This window comes from Macrotis lagotis, chromosome X (assembly GCF_037893015.1).
Source record: "Macrotis lagotis isolate mMagLag1 chromosome X, bilby.v1.9.chrom.fasta, whole genome shotgun sequence".
In the NCBI taxonomy this organism is placed as follows: domain Eukaryota; kingdom Metazoa; phylum Chordata; class Mammalia; order Peramelemorphia; family Peramelidae; genus Macrotis; species Macrotis lagotis.
In genome coordinates, this window is record NC_133666.1 from 637,391,318 (window position 1) to 637,411,129 (window position 19,812).

Consider the following 19,812-nt stretch of genomic DNA (forward strand, 5'->3'; position numbering starts at 1 on the left):
TTTTAAAATGAGGTTATTCAGTTTCCAATTTGTTCTGGGTCTATATCTCCTTGGCCCAGTATTGCATATGACTTTATTGCATTGTGATCTGAGAAAGATGTATTCACTATTTCTGCCTTTCTGCAGTTGATCATTAGGTTTTTATGTCCTAGTACATGGTCAGTTTTTGTATAAGTTCCATGTGCTGCAGAGAAAAGGGTATATTCCTTCCTATCCCCATTCAGTTTCCTCCATAAGTCTACCATATCTAATTTTTCTAACAATCTATTTACCTCCTTAACTTCTTTCTTGTTTATTTTATGATTCGATTTATCTAGATCTGATAGCGAGAGGTTGAGGTCTCCCACTAATAGTTTTGCTGTCTATATCTTCCTGTAGTTCTTTCAGCTTCTGCTCTAAGAATTTGGGTGCTGTCCTACTTGGTGAATATATATTCAATATTGAAATGGCTTTACTGTCTATGGTACCTTTTAGGAAGATAAAGTTTCCTTCCTTATCTCTTTTAACACTATCTATTTTTGCTGCTACTTTGTCTGAGATAAGGATTGCTACCCCTGCTTTTTTTACTTCAGCTGAAGCAAAATATATTTTGCTCCAACCTTTTACCTTTACTCTATATGTATCTCTCTGCTTCAAATGAGTTTCTTGTAAGCAGCATATTGTAGGATTCTGGTTTTTAATCCACTCTGCTATTTGCTTGTTTTAAGGGAGAGTTCATCCCATTCACATTCAAAGTTATGATTACTAATTCTTTATTGCCCTCCGTGCTATCTTCCTTCTGTTTGTTTTTTCCCCCTTCCCCCCCCCCCTTATCCATATTCCCCAGTATTTTGTTTCTGAATACCACCCCCTTCGGTGTGTTTGCCCTCCTATATCACACCCTCCCCTTTCTTTCCCTTTTTCCTTCCTTTTGTTATTTCCCCTTTTTTCCCCCACTCCCCTTCCCTTTCTCCTTTTCCCCTTTTAATACTTGAAAGGTTAGATGTTTTATAAGTTAACTGAGTATATGTAGGTTGACTTTAAGCCAGGTCTGATGAGAAGAAGATTCAGGTGTTTCTCCTCTGCTCCCTTCTCTCTATTACCATAGGTTTTTTGTACCTCTTAGTGTAATGAGATTTACCCCATTCAATCCCCTCCCTCCTCCAGTCTCTTTCCTGTTCCCCTTTTTAAGGAGGTAGTGTTTTTTAGATCATTCTATCTAAGTCATAGAAAAATCTGAGTGTCTGTCCCTTCTAGTTCAGTATATTCTATCAAATAGAGTCAAAATTCCTGAGAGTTATTAGAGTCTTTCTCCCAAGTGGGGTTAAGCCAGTTACATCCCATTAGATAGCAGTCTCATGGCTAGGTCATGAATGTCCATCATTTCTGGCTAGGTGTATTCTCTCTGTTAGAGTTACAAGATTTATGAGAATCTTTTTCCCCCATGCTGGGATATAGCCAGTTTCAACTTACTGGATTGCCTTTTTTTTTTTTTTTCCTTTTAACCCCCCCCCCCTTTTTTTTTTACCTTTTCATGTGTCTCTTGAACCTCCTGTTTGATGTCCAAATTTTCTGTTTAGCTCTGGTCTTTTCATCAGAAATTTTTGGAATTCTTCCATTTCATTAAATGTCCATCTTTTTCCCTGGAAGAGAAGGTTCAGCTTTGTGGGAAAGTAGATTCTTGGCTGCATTCCAAGCTCCCTTGCTCTTAGAAATATCTCGTTCCAGGCCCTTCGATCCCTTAATATTGATGCAGCCAGGTCCTTCATGATCCTTACTGTGGCTCCTTGATATTTAAATTGTTTCTTTCTGGCTGCTTGCAGGATTTTCTCTTTTATCTGATAGTTCTGGAGTTTGGCCACAACATTCCTTGGTGTTTTCATTTTAGGATCTTTTTCTGGTGGGGATCGATATACTCTTTCAATTCCATGATATCAGGGCAGTTTTCTGTCACTAGATCCTATAATATTAAATCCAGGCTTTTTTTCTCTTCAATGTTTTCAGGAAGTCCTATAATTTTCAGGTTGCCCCTCCTCGATCTATTCCCGAGGTCAGTGGTTTTGTTGATGAGGTATTTTACATTTGCTTCTATTTTTTTCTATTTTTTTATTTTTGTTTAACTGACTCTTGCTGTCTCATGGAGTCATTAGTTTCTGTAGACTCCATTCTTTTTGGGGGGGAGTTTTCTTCATTAACCTTTTGCAACTCCTTTTCCAATTGGTCAGTTCTACTTTTGAAAGAGCTTTCCATTTGACCAGTTGAAGTTTTGAGAGAATTAATTTCTTTTTGCATTTGCTCATTTGAGGATCTGAGAGAATTATTCTCATACTGTATTTGTCCAATTGAGGATCTAAGAGATTTATTCTCATTTTGTATTGGTCCAGTTGATGATCTGAGAGATTTGTTCTCCTTTTGTATTTGTCCAATTGTACTTTCTAAGTGTTGCAAGGTATTAATTGTCTCTCTCAAATTTTTAAGCTCCTTATTTCTTCAAGGAAGTCTTTCTGTGCTGAAGACCAGATTGTATTCTCCTCAGAGGTTCCAGGTCTCTATGAGTTAGGGTCTTTCCCTTCCAAGAATGTTTCTATAGAGCCACCTTTCCGCTGACCCTTCTTCATTTTGATAAGACCTTGAATTGGGGAGGGGCGGGTTCACAGGGGCTTGGGATTGGTAAAAGCTTTACTCACTGAGTGCAATTTCTCTGGCTGGCCAATAGGAGGTGTTGGTTGCTTTCTCTGGATTGTCTGTACCTTGATTGAGGCCTTCTCCCTTTGCTTGAAGGGAGGGGTTGGAGCTATTGAGTTCTTTTGCCTTCAATCAATGGTGGGTTTTACCCTGGCCTGAGGTCATTCCTCAGCTGGGCTGGTTCTTCTGCTCACAAACCTGGGCCAGCCAGAATTCGGCCAAAGCTGCTGCTGGAGACAAATCCTGAGGTAGATGTTCTTTCTCCTGGCTTTTCTTTTAAGAGGTTTGTTCCATGTGATAGATGGGGAAGAGATCAGGAGACTTTAGAACTGTGCCTGTCTTCTCTCCGCCATCTTGGCCAGAAGTCAAAGCTGACTATTTAGTGGGGATGAAACATAAGTAAGAAAGGTTTCAAAACTAAGTAACTAGAAAGATGGCTATGCATGCCCTCAGTACAAATAGGGAAGTTAGGAAGAGAGGTGAGTTTGGATGTAGGCATAATGAGTTCTGTTTTGGATTTGAGGTACTTACAGAACATCTAGTTCAAAATGTGTGATGGGCATTTAGTTTCTTCTGTTGTTGGACAGCTCTGGTTATTAAGAGATTTTTTTTTGCAAGGCAATGGAGTTAAGTGACTTGCCCACAGATACACAGCTAGTAAGTATCAAGTGTCTGTAGCTGGATTTGAACTCATATCCTCCTGACTCCATGATTGGTGGTCATTCCCTGGACCACCTAGCTGCCCCAAGAAGTTCTTTTTTTTAGGTTGGTCTTATTCTACCCATTCTAAAATTTAGTCCTTCAGGTTCGACAGAAATCATTCCTGTCTCACTTCTAAGATCCTCCTAGTGCATTTATGAAATTAATAAAAATCTTTTACCTCTTTTGGGCATAGCAATTACTAGATAATATGGGGAAGGAAAAGTAAAATAGTTGTTATAATATTAAATTCGCATAAAATCTTTTGAGAGTTTTGAGTTGCTGCTTTTTTGTGAGTGTGTAGTTGTTTATTTGGTTTTTTTCATTTTTTTCTTTTGCAAGGCATGGGGTTAAGTGACTTGCCCAAGATCACACAGCTAGGTAATTATTAAGTATCTGAGGTTGGATTTGAACTTAGGTTCTCCTGACTTCAGGGCAGTACTCCATCCTCTGCGCCACCTAGCTGCCCCTAAGTTGCTATTTTGCCACTAATTCACTTTTTAATCTTTACTAAGGTGTTTGACCTCTTCAATCCTCAGTTTCCTAGTTTAAGAATTGGGAATGATGATTCCTGTGCTACCTTCATCATAATGTTGTTGTAAGGATATGAACTAATGAATAAAAAAAATCTTTATAACTGAAGTACTATATAAATATCCAGTATAATTTTTATTCACTAACTGGAACTAGAGACTTGGTCTCCTTGTTTCCTTTCCACAGCTCATTCTTTTCTTTATAGGAGCTCATAGTTCATTGGAGGTAATAGGGAAAGGGTCAGCAGGAGCACAGAACAAACATAAAGGAAAAGAAATAGGCTTCATATACATGACCAATTTAGTTTCCTCCAGGCTGCTTAGGTAACCTATCAAGTCTTGACAGTCGTTTTTATTTAGTTGGAGAAATGGGGATCATGACAAGGAAGTGATCTGTACAAAGACTAAAATTAGAAAGCAGACAAAAGCAGATTTGTCACTTGTAATAGATATTAAGTTGTTTAACTGGCACAGACTAGGATCTAGATTACTAGAGGAAATGTGCAACTGAATGAGACAGGAGAAGAGTTTATTGGAAATACTTCTGAAGGAGAGCTCTTCTGAAGACAAGTAAATAGTGTAAAGCAAAGAGCCCAGGATTTGGAGTCAAAGGCCCTAGGTTTGACACTTCTCTTACTTACTGTGCTATCCTCACTTATCAAAAAGAAGTAAGGGGCAGCTAGGTGGCATAGTGGATAAAGCATCGACCCTGGAGTCAGGAGTTCCTGGGTTCAAATCCAGTCTCAGACACTTAATAAAAAGTAAAAATACTTTACTCACACAGAATAAGTTTTGCTGTATTATGTAGAGCTTTAAACTAGAGCAATTAACCATGGAAAGGAAGGCCTTATGGTGTTAGTAATCACTTGTGATAGAGATATTTATGTAGAGGTGGGTCTAGGAATGTCTGTTGAGGCAGTGTAAAAAGGATTGTTGCATTAGGTGAGAACTTATACTAGATGACTTAGCTCATCTCATAGAATACCATACCTGGAATCAAGAAGACCTCAGTTAAAATCTGCCCTCAGTAACTCTGAAACCTTGGACAAACATTTAACTTGTTTGCCTCAATTTCTTCATATTTACAATGGGGATAATAATAGCACCTACCTTTTAGGGTTATTGTGTGAGGATCACAAGAAATTAATAATTGTAAAGTATTTAAAACAATTCCTGCTACATAAGAAATACTTGATCACTGTTAGCTTTTATTAGCCATTGTTATTACCTCCTGCTCTTAGCACAAAGAAAAATAATTGTTTTATGATTGTGGATGTCATCAAGACTGGCAAGTAGATATGATTTATAATTACCTACTTTAACCTCACTTCATTTGTCCACAATAATCTAGTTATAGATCAAAGTCAATCTTGTCTGTGGTTTTGGTTTATGACGATTGTAGGCCCATTTTTCTGTTTTCTCCATAAGGTGTTATATTTTAAGATGATTTTACCTTTTCTCCTGTTTTTGCTTTTGTAGGCGATTTTTAAGAGAAACCCTGAAAATGTCAAATGCAGAAGATTTGAACCGATTAACAGCCTGTTCCCTTGTCCTCCTGGGCCATATATTCTATGTATTAGGGAATCATAGGGTGAGTGTCAAGTCATTATACTATCATTTTTAAATGGAAGTCACAGAATATTAGAAGTTGTGACTTCAGAGATGAGCTCTTCTAATCTCTTCCTGAAGTATTAAAGGGTTGCTTAGGATGAGAAGGCATGCATGCATTGCTGTCTGTAGCACTAGAGGGAATACCCACATCCTTTATTGATATAAAAGTATGGCTTTGGGTGTTTGTGAATGTATATTAACTTTTTAAGCATTTGTCTTTTACATGAGTAGTTTTTTTAGTGTAGTACCTGATAATAGCATCATGAATTAGAATAAAAAAAAAATTTATATTATCTGGTGGCTAACTTTTTGGTAATGAATCTTTTGATATTTATCCTCATCTTTGAGTAGCAACCAAATATAGTCTTGTCATTGGATTTGTACTCAAAGTCTTTCCCTTTGAGTAGGGTCTATCTGAATCTTACACAAACCTTTAAGAACTCTGGACACCTATATATATCATGAGATATATATATATATATAGCATGATAAAATATTAAAGTAGAATTTTAGGGGAAGAACCTCTATTATAATGCTTCTTGTTACTATAGAAAGGAAACTAAGACAGTTGAGTTGTGGCAGTAAGCCTGAGGACTTAACAGTCTCTGTCCCACCTTCTAGAACTACCACTCCTCAGAAGCAAAATTGCTGAGCTCATATTTTTAGGTGAGCCCATTATCAAGTGATGGCATATTTGTAAAGTCCTGAGCATCATATAGGTACTTGAGAAATGCATATTCCCTTCCCCTACCCTATATCTCCCACCCCCATTCAACTGCTATTTATAGAAATAAATATCTTTGAAGAAGGAAAGGATAGTAAGCAAAGTGATATCAGAATATCTAGGGCCTATTGTTTCTTTGTGGCTTTCACTAGGTGACTTTTGTGTTCCCCTATTGTGAGAGTCCTCAGATAAGTACTGTATCACTGAGTCATTAATAACTGTGTCTTGGGCAGTATTTTCTGAGTCACCCCCTATACTCTCAGGTGTACCTGTATCAGAGATTACAGAATTTAGACACCACTTAACAGTTATTGGATTAGAGGAGTCTTTTTTTTTTAGGTTTGTTTGTTGTTGTTGTTTTTTTTTTTTGCAAGGCAAATGAGGTTAAGTGGTTTGCCCAAGGCCACACAGCTAGGTAATTATTAAGTGTCTGAGAACAGATTTGAACCCAGGTACTCCTGACTCCAAGGCCGGTGCTTTATCCACTATGCCACCTAGCCTCCCAGATTAGAGTAGTCTTCCAAGTAATCCATCTCAAAAGTTTCGATCCAATAATAAGCCTGACAGGCATTGTGCTAGGTTAATGAAACAAAACAGTCTGTTAGAGGTAACTGATGGTCCAGGGGAATGAAGCACTGAGCCCAGAGGTCAAGAAGACCTGAGTTCCAATCCATCCCCAGATACTTACTAGTTGTATGACCCTGAGAAAAATCATTTAATCTCTGTCTCAGTTTCCTCTGTTAAATGAGGGTTTAAATAGCACCTACCTCCCACAGTTGTTGTGCTAATCAAATGAATTAACATTTGATGCCTCATTATTTCTTACAGAACAATAGTATGTCATTACATTCATATAGCACAACAAATATTTTTGTACTTAAGGATCTTTTTCCCTTTTTTATGATCTCTTTGGGTTATAGACCTTGTAGTGGTATTTTTGAGCTTCCTGGCCAAAAATGTATATAAATGGAGCCAGATGGCATTAGCCCTTGAATGTAGAACTGACCAATATTCTATAACTTCTACTTAAATAACTTCCTAGAAACTAGAATATTAGGCCCCATTATCCCTAGTTAAGTAGTGAAACTAGTGATCTACCAGCTACAATTAGCCTCATTGCTCACATGCATTGTTCAGGATATATTTGTCTCATAGTTGCAGCAGTAACATGAGCAAAGTCTGACAGGTATGAATACAGCCAAGAAAAGAACATAGAATCCCTGAATTAGTAAAGAACATCCATCAATTCTGTCTCACCAAATCATGACCTTAAATATTTCAGAGAAAAGGAATAATGATTGACCTCACAGTCATATCTGACTCATGGCCAGACCAACACTTTTGGTTGAGGAACGAGAACAGCACACAGTTACCACTAACATAAAAACATTGAAGAGATAGGTTGAGTCAAAGTCACCTCCTTTGGAAGCCACTGTATTTTTCCTCCTGAATTTGTACCAACTGTCTGACCAGGGTCTCTTGCAGACAGTTTCCTGTTTTGTCTCAACCCACTGTTTTGTCACTCTGAAAAAACTTTGGTACCATTGCAACTTAGCTATTTGGTTTACCCTAGGTTGGTCCTACTCTTCCTTCCAACAAAAGGATTGCCCATTTCTTTCTTATGTAACCACCAAATGTTACCACAGAACTTTTCCTGTCCTGCTTTCCATGCACATACACCCAAACATTCCCTTCAGTTTCTGGACTTCACACAGCAATAAGGAAGCATAAAAATAAGTCCATGCCTTCTCCAAAGCCCCTCAGCTGGAAGCCATTGTCTAACTGGCCACAACCTTTCTTGCTGGATTTGTCAGACTCTGAGATATGTGTGTCCCTGATACATCTGAATATTTGAATAGTTTTTTCTTTTTTTAATCTAAATTTTATTTTTCATGTAATAAGCATTTTTTAATTAGGCTCTTCTGTTATCCCCCCTTGAGCAAGAAACATCCTTCAAATAAATCATCTATATAGTTTCACAAAACAAAATCTCATATTAACCATTTCATAATTCATTAGTTCTATCAAAGAATTATCTTCATTATTTTGAACTTGTAGTTTATAATCACATGAATTTGAATTCTAAAATACTTTAAAGTTGTGTTTGACTATCAAGTTGTTATCATTGTTGCCCCTTTCACCCTATATAAATTACTTCATAACTATCTTCCCATTTTCCACTGAAGTTGTCCATTTCATCTCCATCCATTATATCTGTATGTCAGAATCTGTTTAGAAATTCTCTAATAGGAAAACATGCCCTTGGTTTTCATTTTTTGTCTACTACCAAAAGAAAAACTAGAAAGGCAGCTAGGTGAAGCAGTGGATAGAGTGTCAGTCTAGAGTCAAAAAGACTCATCTTCATAGGTTTAAATCTGACCTCAGACATTTAATAACTGTGTGACTCTGGGCAAATCACTTAACACTTTTTGCCTCAGTTCCTAATCCTCAAATGGCAAACTACTCTAGTACCTTTACCAAAAAAAATCCAAAATGGGGTCATGAAGAGTCAGATAATACTGAAAAACAACTGAATATTTTTGTACATGTTGTTCCTTGTCCTCTTTCCTTGGTTTTCTCCTTTCCTTCTTTTTAGCAACTATATAAATGAGTTAAAGGACATATACAAGTTTGATAACTATGAAACTTTCTAGACATAGTTCTAAATTGCTTTCCAAAATGAAAAAACTAATTCACAACCCTACCAACAGTTCATTAAGGTGACTTTTCCCACAGAGTTCTCCAACATTTTTCTTCCCCTTTTTTTCCCCCAATCTGATAAGTTTAAGGAGGAACCTCACATTTCTCTAATTATTTTTTATTTGGGGCATTTTTCATGATTTCTAATAGCTTGGATTTTCTTTGACCATTTTTTCCTGTGGAGTGGCTCTTAGTCTTTATGAATTTGAATTATATTTTCATCTTAAATAGGGAGTGATGTGTAGAAAGTAGCATGAGTACTTGAACCCCAACAGTTAATTCTTCTGAGTATCATTTTGCTTCAATTACATTTATACCATTTATACTCTTCCTTTTGGCATTGTATTTCCCAGCATTTTTGTTTTATCTAAATCATTTAGTGTTTGTAGGGAGGAAAGTATAAAGCCATTCCAATGTGTTCAGTATCCTAGCAGAATCATGATTTTTAACTTATTTTGAGAAGCAAGTCAGCTTTTTTTTTTTTTTTTTTAGGTTTTTGCAAGGCAAATGGGGTTTAAGTGGCTTGCCAAACAGCTAGGTAATTATTAAGTGTTTGAGACTGGATTTGAACCCAGGTACTCCTGACTCCAAGGCCAGTGCTTTATCCACTAGGCCACCTAGCTGCCCGCAAGTCAGCTTTTAAGCAGTAGATTTCATCTTTATATTATACCACTGTTTTATTGTGTTATTTTGGGAATTGTGTACAATAGGGTTAGAGACTGGATTTGTCATTTCATTCATATAGAGAATTTCCAAATGAGGAAACTCCCCATCCCAATGCAGGTTAGTACCTTCTTTGCAACTTACAGTCTTAGAAATCTGCCTAGAATACTGAGAGATTAAGTGACTTGCCTGTGGCTCCAGTCAAGTGTTTCTGAGAGGCTATACTTAAATCCAGTTCCATATTTCAAGGTCAACTCTATACACACTCAAATGAATCATATTGTAAAACCATTAGCACCATGCCTGGTAGTAGGTGCTATATGAATTCTTATTTCCTTCCCTTCCCCTTGTATCTTCTGTGTTATTCTGTCACTCATGTATGAGTTATAATAGTCTCTCATATTGGTAAGATATTTTGCAGTTAAAAAGTAATTCATTTGTATTATACAGTAACCTTATTAGACAGGCAAGGCAAAAATTAGCAATCATTGAAGAAACTGAAGTCCACAAAGATAAATTGATTTTCTAAAGGAAACACAACTAGAACAGCAGATTTTCAAGGTTTCCAAGTACTCTTCCCTGATACCACACTATCTCTCTCCAGAATGGCATTGTATCTTCAAATGGGGATTTTTCCCCTCCAGAGGGGATTATTTGCCTGTGTGCCATGACTAGCAAGTTCAGTTGCCTAATGTCTCTCTCTGTGGAGTTTATATTGCCCACCAAGAAGTATGTATTCACGTCATTGTTAGCAAGTAATGTGCAGCAATGCCCATGAATGATTTGTCACTTCATAGTGATAATTTTGATCTCTCACTTCTTTATTAACCAGGAAAGTAATAATATGGTGGTACCGGCTATGCAGCTAGCTAGCAAGATTCCAGACATGTCTGTACAGTTGTGGTCATCAGCTCTATTAAGAGGTAAGTCTGATAGGCAAAACTCCCTGCATATTTTTGATTACAGTTAAGCACTAAACAATTTTCCTTGAATTTATGCCCTTTTGTCATCAACCTGAGCTCTTGAAATGGAAATCAAGAATATCTAATCTCCTTTTAGTAATAGGAACAGTAATAATAATAATAATATTCAGTTTCTATTGTGCTTCACTTTTTATAAATTTATGCATTGTTTAGAATTGGAAGTAATCTAAGAAGCCTTCTAATATGACTCTCCCTTTTTTTTAAAATAGAGGAAAGAACACTATATTTGGAATCAGAGAAACTAAGTTTAATTCCATTTTACCACTTAGTGGATGTGTGACCTTAAGCAAATTGTGAATTTTTTATGACTTGGCTTTTTTTTGTTAATTTTGGACTCCACATTCTGTCCCTCCTCTCCCTCCCCTCCCCCTTCTCCCCCCTCACTGAGAGTAAGCAATCAGATACAGATATAGGTTATACATGTGCAATTAAGTAATGTAAAACATTTCTGTATCAGTCATTTTATACAAGAAAACTCAAAAGAAAAAATGAAAGTGAAAAATAACATGCTTCAGTCTGTATTCAGTCAATACCAGTTCTTTCTCTGGAGGCGGATATATGCTTCATCATTGATCCTTTGAGATTGTCTTAAATCATGGTATTGCTGATAATAGCAAAGTCATTCACAGATCTTAATCAAACAGTATTGCTGCTATTGAACAGGGAAAGGAGAGCTCAACTATCAAGATGAGCAAATAAAACAGATTACTAAAATTTCTGACCTGATATTTGGAATTTCACATGTCTTTTTTTATCTCACATTCTGAGTTATAAAAGCATTTTTTATCTGATATTCTCTATTTTTCCTTTTGACATAACTTTCTGGCTTCTAAATTCCACTTCTAAAGTCAAGTACAACATTCTCCTCCTACTTACTTCACTATATATCAGTTCATATAAGTCTTTTTGGGTTTTTCTAAAATCATTCTGCTTGTCATTTCTTTAAGCACAATAATATTCCATTATAATCATATGCCCCAGCTTTTTTTATCCATTGCCCAAATGATGGGCAACCCTTCAATTTCCAGTTCTTAGCCACAACAAAAAAGAGCAACTATAAATGTTTTTGTATACATAGATCCTTTTCCTTTTTGTTTGTATGTGTGTATGTCTGTCTGTCTGTCTGTCTGTCTTGGAGATATCGACCCAGCATGGATCAAGGAGTATTCACAATTTTATAGTACTTTGGACAGAGTTCCAAATTGCTCTCCAGAATAGTTGAATCAGTTCACAATTCCACCAGTAGTTCATTAATGCCTCAGTTTTCCCACATTCCTTTCAGTATCCAGCATTTTCCTTTTTTGTTGTCTTAGTCATTCTAAGATGACTCCCATAATACAGTTGAGCTGAACTGATTTGCCATGAGTCGTACATCAGTTTGGTAGAAGGACTACTGGAATATGAATTTTTTCTGACTTCTAGTCTTATACCACTTTTTCCTATACACTAAAGTGTTTTTCTCATTACCACTCTGGTAAGTGGTAGTAAAAATATTCCTGTTTTATTTTATTACTCAAAGAATCTGTAACTTCAATTGTATGGGTATTCATTTCTCCTATGCAGACATTAAGTGCTCTATAATTTAGTAGATTGTCTTTGAGAATTCCTTTATTCCCTGGCCAATCTTTGATGAGCATCTCTCACCTTAGCCTTGAGCTAAGGTACTGACCTTGAAAAATAATTAAGCATTTACTTTGTTTTAGATACCAAACCTGTGAAAGGTGTTTCACAAAGCTAAAGATTCTTTCAAAAAGCATTTGAGGAAGGAGAGAGGTCACTTAACCAGGGCTCAAGAATGGCTTTCCATTAGAGATGGCATCTCAATTAATCCTTGAAATAAATTAATAAATTTTTAGAGATAGAGAAAAGAAGGGAGTGCAGTCCAGGTATGGAGAATAGATAGTGCAAAGTCATAGAGACTGGAAATAAAATGCTTACGGTCATGGAACTGTTACTAGAAAAGTTTATCTGGGGGGCAGCTAGATGGCACAGTGGATAGAGCACCAGCCCAGGAGTCAGGGGTACCTGAGTTCAAATTCAGCCTCAGACACTTAATAATTCCCTAGCTGTGTGGCCTTGGGCAAACCACTTAACTCCATTGCCTTGCAAAAAAATTTAAAAAAGAAAAGAAAAGTTTATATGGAATGTTGAATGCTTTAAGAAGATTAAGTATAGGGGCAGCTAGGTGTTGTAGTGGATAAAGCACCGGCCTTGGAGTCAGGAGTACCTGGGTTCAAATCTGGTCTCAAACACTTAATAATTACCTAGCTGTGTGGCCTTGGGCAAGCCACTTAACTCCATTTGCCTTGCAAAAACCTAAAAAAAAAAAAGATTAAGTAGAAAAGTGACATGATCTGACTAGGGTCTTAGGAACAATTTGACAACTATGCAGAAGATGAATTGGGGTAGGGTGAGGCTAGAGACAAGGAGACCACTGAAGCTATTTCAATAGTTCAGACAGTAAGTAAGGAATCACTGAACTAGGATGATAGCCATGAAAGTGGAGAGAAAAGAACAGAAACTGAAAGTTGGAAGAACAAGACTTGGCATGGATTAGATGTGAAAGAGAGAAAAGAGTCTTAAGTGACTCAAAAGTTGTGAACTAGAATGACAAAAAATAGTGGCGCCCCTAAAAAAAATTGGGAAATTTGAAGGAGAAGCAGGTTTAACAGGGAAGATAAGTTCTGTTTTAGACAAAGTAAATTTGAGGTTCCTGTGGGATATTTAAATGGAGGTATTCATCAATTAGAGATATAGGACTAAATTTCAAGAGAGAATTTAGAACTGGACTTGAAAGTTATCTGTGGAAGTGATATTTGAACCCAGGAAAGCTGATATCGAGAAAGAAAAGTACAGAAAGAAAAGTAAAGAGGAATCAGTCTTGAACCTACACTTAAAGGATGGGATCCTAGATCCCACTGGAAAAGATTTTAAAGGTTATCTGGTCTAAAAAAAAATTTTTTTAAAGGAAGGCTATCTAGCCCTATCCTCCCTTTCATTTTTTATGAGGAAAGTGAGTCTCAAGGCTAATAAGTGACATGTCAAAAGTAATACAGATTATAAATATCAGAGATACTGTTTTGAACCCTGGTCCTCTAATTCTATAGCCACTTTTTTTTCTGTTGTACCTCACTGGGAGTAAGGTGATCCAGAAGAGAAGAAGGAACCATCAGATAGGTATGGGGAGAATGAAGAAAGATCAGGATCATAGAAGCAAGGAGAACGAAAAATATCAAGGAGTCAGTAGTATCTAAAAGCTACAGAGGTCAAATAGAATGGGTATTGAGACAAGGTCATTGGATTTAGCAGTTAAGAGATAAGTGGTAACCTCTTAGATAGTGACAAGGGATTTAAAAGTGGGTAGAAAGTGAAGAAATGAAGGCAAATGTAGGTGGCCATTTCTAGGAGTTTGTGAAAGTGTAAGGAAATAAATATGATATTTTAGGTAATAGCAGCATGAACTTAAGTTTTTTTTTAAAGGATAGAGGGGAAGTCTGACCTTATTTGTAGACAATGGGCAAGCTGCCAGTGGATAAAAGAGATTGAAGGAGAGAGAAAAAGTAAATGGGAAAGCTAGATGGTGCAGTGTATAGAGCATAATCCCTGAATTCAGTTCAATTCTAGCCTTGGACAATTGAAACTAACTAGCTGTGTGACCCCTGGCAAGTCATTTAACCCTAATTACCTTTCAAAAAAAAAAAAAAGAATGTATCTGACTCTTGTCAGAGACAAAAACAAAGGAGAAGAGAATGAAAAATGATACAGAGAAGTTTATGTTTGGAGGAGAGAGAAAGGGAGTTCATGAGAGATAATCCCTTTTTTTTTTCCAATAAAATAGGCAGCAAAAGTCCTGTTGAGACGGCAAGAAAAAGGATGATGTAGGGGTGGCTAGGTGTTGCAGTGGATAAAGCACTGGCCCTGGAGTCGGGAGTACCTGGCTTCAAATCCGGTCTCAGACACTTAATAATTACCTAGATGTGTGGTCTTGGGCAAGCCACTTAACCCCATTTGCCTTGCCAAAAAAAAAAAAGGATGATGTAGGAGATTTAGAATAGTGGATGGATAATGTACCAGTCCTGAAGTTAAGAGAACCTGAGTTCAAATTTGGCCTCAGACACTTAATACTTTTTATTTTTGTGACCTTGGGCAAGTCACCCATTGCCTTGCAGAAATAAAAAAAAGAAAGATTTGCCATATGCAGCTGAAAAAGCGCAATGGAGTTTAAACATAAATCTTTATGGAATATATTCAGCACAGTTATGGGACTCTGTTTAGGCCTTGTCACTTGAAGAAAGGATAAGTAACAGTAATCCAGGACCCAGTTTGGTGAGGCAAGGGCAACAATAAAACAAATGAAACAAAGGAATTCAAGGGTAAAGGATAGTAAAGAATTATGTTGGTCAAACACTAAGTCAAGATGGTATGAGGAGGGGCGACTAGGTGGCACAGTAGATAGAGAGCATGGGCCCTGGAGTCAGGAGTACCTGAGTTCAAATTCGGCCTCCTACACTTAATAATTACCTAGCTGTGTGGCCTTGGGCAAGCCATTTAACCCCATTGCCTTGCAAAAAACCTAAAAAAAACACAAAAGATGGTATGGGGAAGGGGAAGAAGGAGAAGCTAAAACAAGGATGGTGAACTTAAGGTAAAAGAAACAGTAAAGGGACTAAAAGAGGAGGAGTATGAAGGATAGAGTTAAAAGGAATGGAGTATTTGGAGAAATAGAAGAATAGAAGGTTATGATTATAAAGAAACATTTCAGAGTATAAGATATGGAGTGTAGATGTGTCATGTATATCCCAGTGGGTGGCTCAGGCAGAAAAAAAGGAATTATCTAGCTCAAGGTTACATATGAATCAGTGGCCAAAGGATACCATCCCAAGGCTTTTAACCCCTGGAATCCTTTCTATCACTGTTAACATAGATGTAGGGCAGCCAGGTGGTGCAGGGGATGGAATATCAGACCTAAAGTCAGGAAGATTCATCTTTATGAGATCAAATCTGACCTCAGATACTTACTAATTGTGTGACTAGCAAGTCACCTAACCAAATTTGCCTCAGTTCTTCATCTGTAAAATGAACTAGAGAAAATGGCAAACCACTCTAGTATTTCTGCCAAGAAAACACAAAAGGGTTCAGACAGATACACCTGAGCAAAAAGTTTACTTCTTGATTCTAAGATAAAATAGCAGTTAGGCTTCAGCCTGCCTTTCCAGGCTCATTATACGAAATTCCTTCCCAAATAGTTGAAAGCAAAAAAAATAAGATGTACTGCTGAACAACAAAATACAAAGGTGTGTATGAATACAAGTCTTCACTGGGAAACAAAGACTACACAATTCCTTTCCTTTCTATACACTGTCCCTTGGGGGAAAAGTCTTCTCTTTATTGTTCTGGATTGTATTCTGAAGACTGCATTAGAGAAAGAAGTATTACTACCTCATGCCACAAAGATATTCTGGTCTGATGATAAGATTCAATCATTTTGGACACCAAATGGAGTCTCCTAGTGGGCATTCTGTTCATGTTGCAGTTGGAATGCTCTTATCATATACTTAGCCTGGAAATTACTTTTACCAAATTTTCCCTAGCTCTCTTAGTTTATCTTTCTCCATGTGAATGTTTTGTCTTGGTTACTTATTTTCCCCTATGCATTTGTGTCCTAGCAGATCAGGCCATCTGTTTAACTGCAATCTGGCCCTTCTTTCTGAGGGCCACAGACAGGGTGAAAGGCCCAATCAGCTGCCTTTCTGGGGTGTATAGCATGTTCAGGGAGGACTAGCACCTGTGGAATGAGAGCTTGCCAAACCCTTTTTAGAATTACTCATCCTCCTTCATAATTCACTTTAATCCAACTCTAAACTGTGACTTCAAGAAACTAGCATTCTCAGTGGCCATAGCCACCCAGTAAAGCCATCTCAGGAGATGAACCAAACCAAGTTGAAAGTAGCAAAAGGGGCAGCTATTGGCTCAGTGGATAGAGCACCAACCCTGGAGTCAGGAGGACCTGAATTCAAACCTGGCCTCAGACATGTAATAATTGCCTTGCTTTATGATCTTGGGCAAGTCACTTAAACCCCATTACTTTAAATAAATTTTAAAAAGAACAAAAGAAAGTAACTTCAAAATCCATCAGTGAGGTAGGAGAATGTCTACCCCCAAACATGGAAGACTTCCCTCAGCAATTGAGAATGGGCAGTTAAGAACAATTTGTTCCATTGTCCATGAAGTCAGCTAAAGCAGATTCTGTGGAGTACTTAGAGCTTGGTCAAGCATTGGAAACATTAAAGTTATTCATTCCAGGACACTGCCAGTCATCTTTACTTTTGTCCTGCTACTAGACTTGGATGAGCCTGGAAGAGAAAGTAAGACTGATGACTTTGTACAACTCTGCCTCACTTAAATCTGATTCTCAAACAAGTCAAGACATCATACTATAATGTCATTTTTTTTAGTTGTTTTATTTCTAACAAAGCAGTGGGGTTAAGTGACTTGCTCAGGGTCACACAGCTAGGTAATTATTATGTATCTGAGACCAGAATTGAACTCAGGTGTTCCTAATTTCAGGGTCAGCACTCTATCTACTTGTGCCACCTAGCTACCCCCTACAATGTCATTGTAATGAACAATGAACAAATTACCTTCCTCTTTTCCCAAGTTGTTAATCTTGCCAAAGAATCCTTGAGCAGCCCTGGGAGACTTGATGGTTTGAGCTCAGGTTGACCTTGGAAAATCTCTTCCTTTCCACAGGTCTGGCCCCCACAGGTTAAAGTCTTGGAAAGGAACCATGGTTGTGCCTTCCACTCTGTATATAATCATACAACTTTATCACATGTCAAAAATGGAATGTTTTTCTTGCATACCCATAAAAATAAAACTTGGAAAAAGCCCTGCAAATTCCTAGTTGCTCTGAGGGCTCAAACCTGCAAAAATATATTAAGAAGAAGAAAAATGATCAGGGTTGAGGAAATGTGGGAAAACTGAAACTCTAATGCATTGTTGGTAGAGTAATTCAACATTTCTGGAGAGCAATTTGGAACCATGCCCAAATAACAATAAAACTGTATACCCTTTGATCCAGCAATACCACTTTTAGGTCTCTATCCTAAAGCAATCATGACAAGGGAAAAAGACCACATATAAAAAAATATTTATGGCAGCTCTCTTTGTAGTGGCAAAGAATTGGGAATTGAGGGGAATCCATCAATTCGGAAACAAATGGCGATAATATGATTGTGCTGGAGTACTATTGTTCTGAATAGGTAGATTCCAGAAAAGCCTGCAAAGACTTATATGAACTAACTGATCCTGAGTAAAGTAAGCAGAACTAGGAGAACATTGTACACATTAACAACATTATGTGATAATCAACTATGATGGACTTAGCAGTACAATAATCAAAAGACCATTCTGAGGCACTTATGATGGAAAATTCCATCCACATCCAGAGGAAGAACTATGGAGTCTAAATAGCAAAGTATTTTCCATTTTAAAATTTTGTTTTATACCTTAATGTTTTTTTGTCCTCTCATGGTTTTTTGTTTTGTTTTGTACTTTGTCATAACATGACTAATATGAAAATATGTTCAACACAGTTATACATGTATATAACCTTTATCAGATTACTCACTGCAAAGGGGAGGGAGGAGGAAAAGAAGAGAGGGAGGAAAATGTAGAACTGAAAAGCTTAACCAAAAAATGAATGTTGTAAACTATCTTCGCAAATAGTTAGAATAACTATTTTTTTAGTTAGAAAAACTTTTTTTTAAAAAAAAGTATATTAAGACTTCAGAAGAAATCAATGCCTACCATTTCTCCTTACAGGGAATCAGCAGGAACACAGATATAAGGCTGTGGATAGTCTCTTTTTCCTTACCATCTTGCTTGTTACTCAAAAGAATATATCTGGAATGTCTTAGTTTCATTTTTGAACTCTATCTTAATCACATAATTATAGTATATAAAGTTTTTTTACATTTTTAAATGCTTTGTGTGTATTTTTTTTAATGTTCTATCCTCCCAATGTATTATGAAGAGTTATCTTTTCAGAATTGCAAAGATTTAGAATTTTAGAGGGAAAGAAAGTAGAATGAGTAAATTCTATTTAATAGATTTAGCCCAGAGAGGGAATAAGATACACTTCCATTTGGGTTTAAAAATCTAACCTAATCTACAGGGAAGGGGGCACTGAGAAAAGGAAAGATGAGGAAGAAGAGACTGATAAAAGGGAAGATGATGGTATAAGTGAAAATAAACTGAAAGTTAAATTTTTAAAAGAAAAGTAAAAGGGGAAAGGTAGTAAAATATTGGTGAGGAGGAATAAGAGAAAACAAAAGTGAAAAAATATAAATGAAGAAAGTTAGCATGGAGGGAAATACAGAATTAGTAATCTTAACTGTAAATATGAATGTGATGAATGGTTCCATAAAATGAAAGTAGATAGTAGAATGGATTAAAAATCAGAATCATACAATATGTTGTTTACAAGAATCATATTTGAAGCAGACAGAGATACACACAGGGTAAAAGTAAAAGGTTGGAGCAAAATTTATTATGCCTCAGCTGAAGTAAAAAAAATCTGGAGTTGTGATCCTAATCTCAGATAATGTAAAAGCAAAAATCAATCTCATTTAAAAGGGATAAGGAAGTAAACTATATCTTTTTAAAAGACACCATTATTAATGAAGCTATATCATTGGTAAACATATATTCACCTAGTGATATAACATCCAAATTCCTAGAGGAAGGTAGGATCTTAGAACTTAAAATGTTAGTATCAAATCTAATATTATAAAGGTATCAGGAAAGATCTGATTTCTATCCTGGTTCTGACACAACTATGGACCTCTTGGCAAATCATGTAACTTCCACAACCTTCAGTGTGTTCATATATATAATAATAATTGTACTGCCTAACAGGATTTTTGTAGATATGTCACTAGATAAATGTAAGTCAGACAGATTTGGCCCCAGATCACTATTAAGAAAATGTAGGGGTATGAAATATCACTATGGGACAGCTAGGTGGTGCAGTGGATAAAGCACCGGCCCTGGAGTCAGGAGTACCTGGGTTCAAATCCGGTCTCAGACACTTAATAATTACCTAGCTGTGGGGCCTTGGGCAAGCCGCTTAACCCCATTTGCCTTGCAAAAATATATTTTAAAAAATCACTATATCAGATACAGTCTGATTAGACTGTAGGTTAGTTTTGATGAACTGGGATTTGAGTTTTTT

The 19,812-nt window shown here is 36.8% G+C and overlaps 1 protein-coding gene across 1 annotated transcript in view; it reads left to right on the forward strand.

The window, feature by feature from the left end:
- MAU2 (MAU2 sister chromatid cohesion factor) overlaps positions 1–19,812 on the forward strand; it is an 88,979-nt gene that overhangs the window by 60,213 nt on the left and 8,954 nt on the right. The window contains exons 16-17 of the mRNA XM_074204200.1: positions 5,376–5,487; positions 10,427–10,517. Of these exons, the coding sequence (XP_074060301.1) occupies positions 5,376–5,487; positions 10,427–10,517 (203 nt within the window). The remainder of the gene's footprint in view (positions 1–5,375; positions 5,488–10,426; positions 10,518–19,812) is intronic.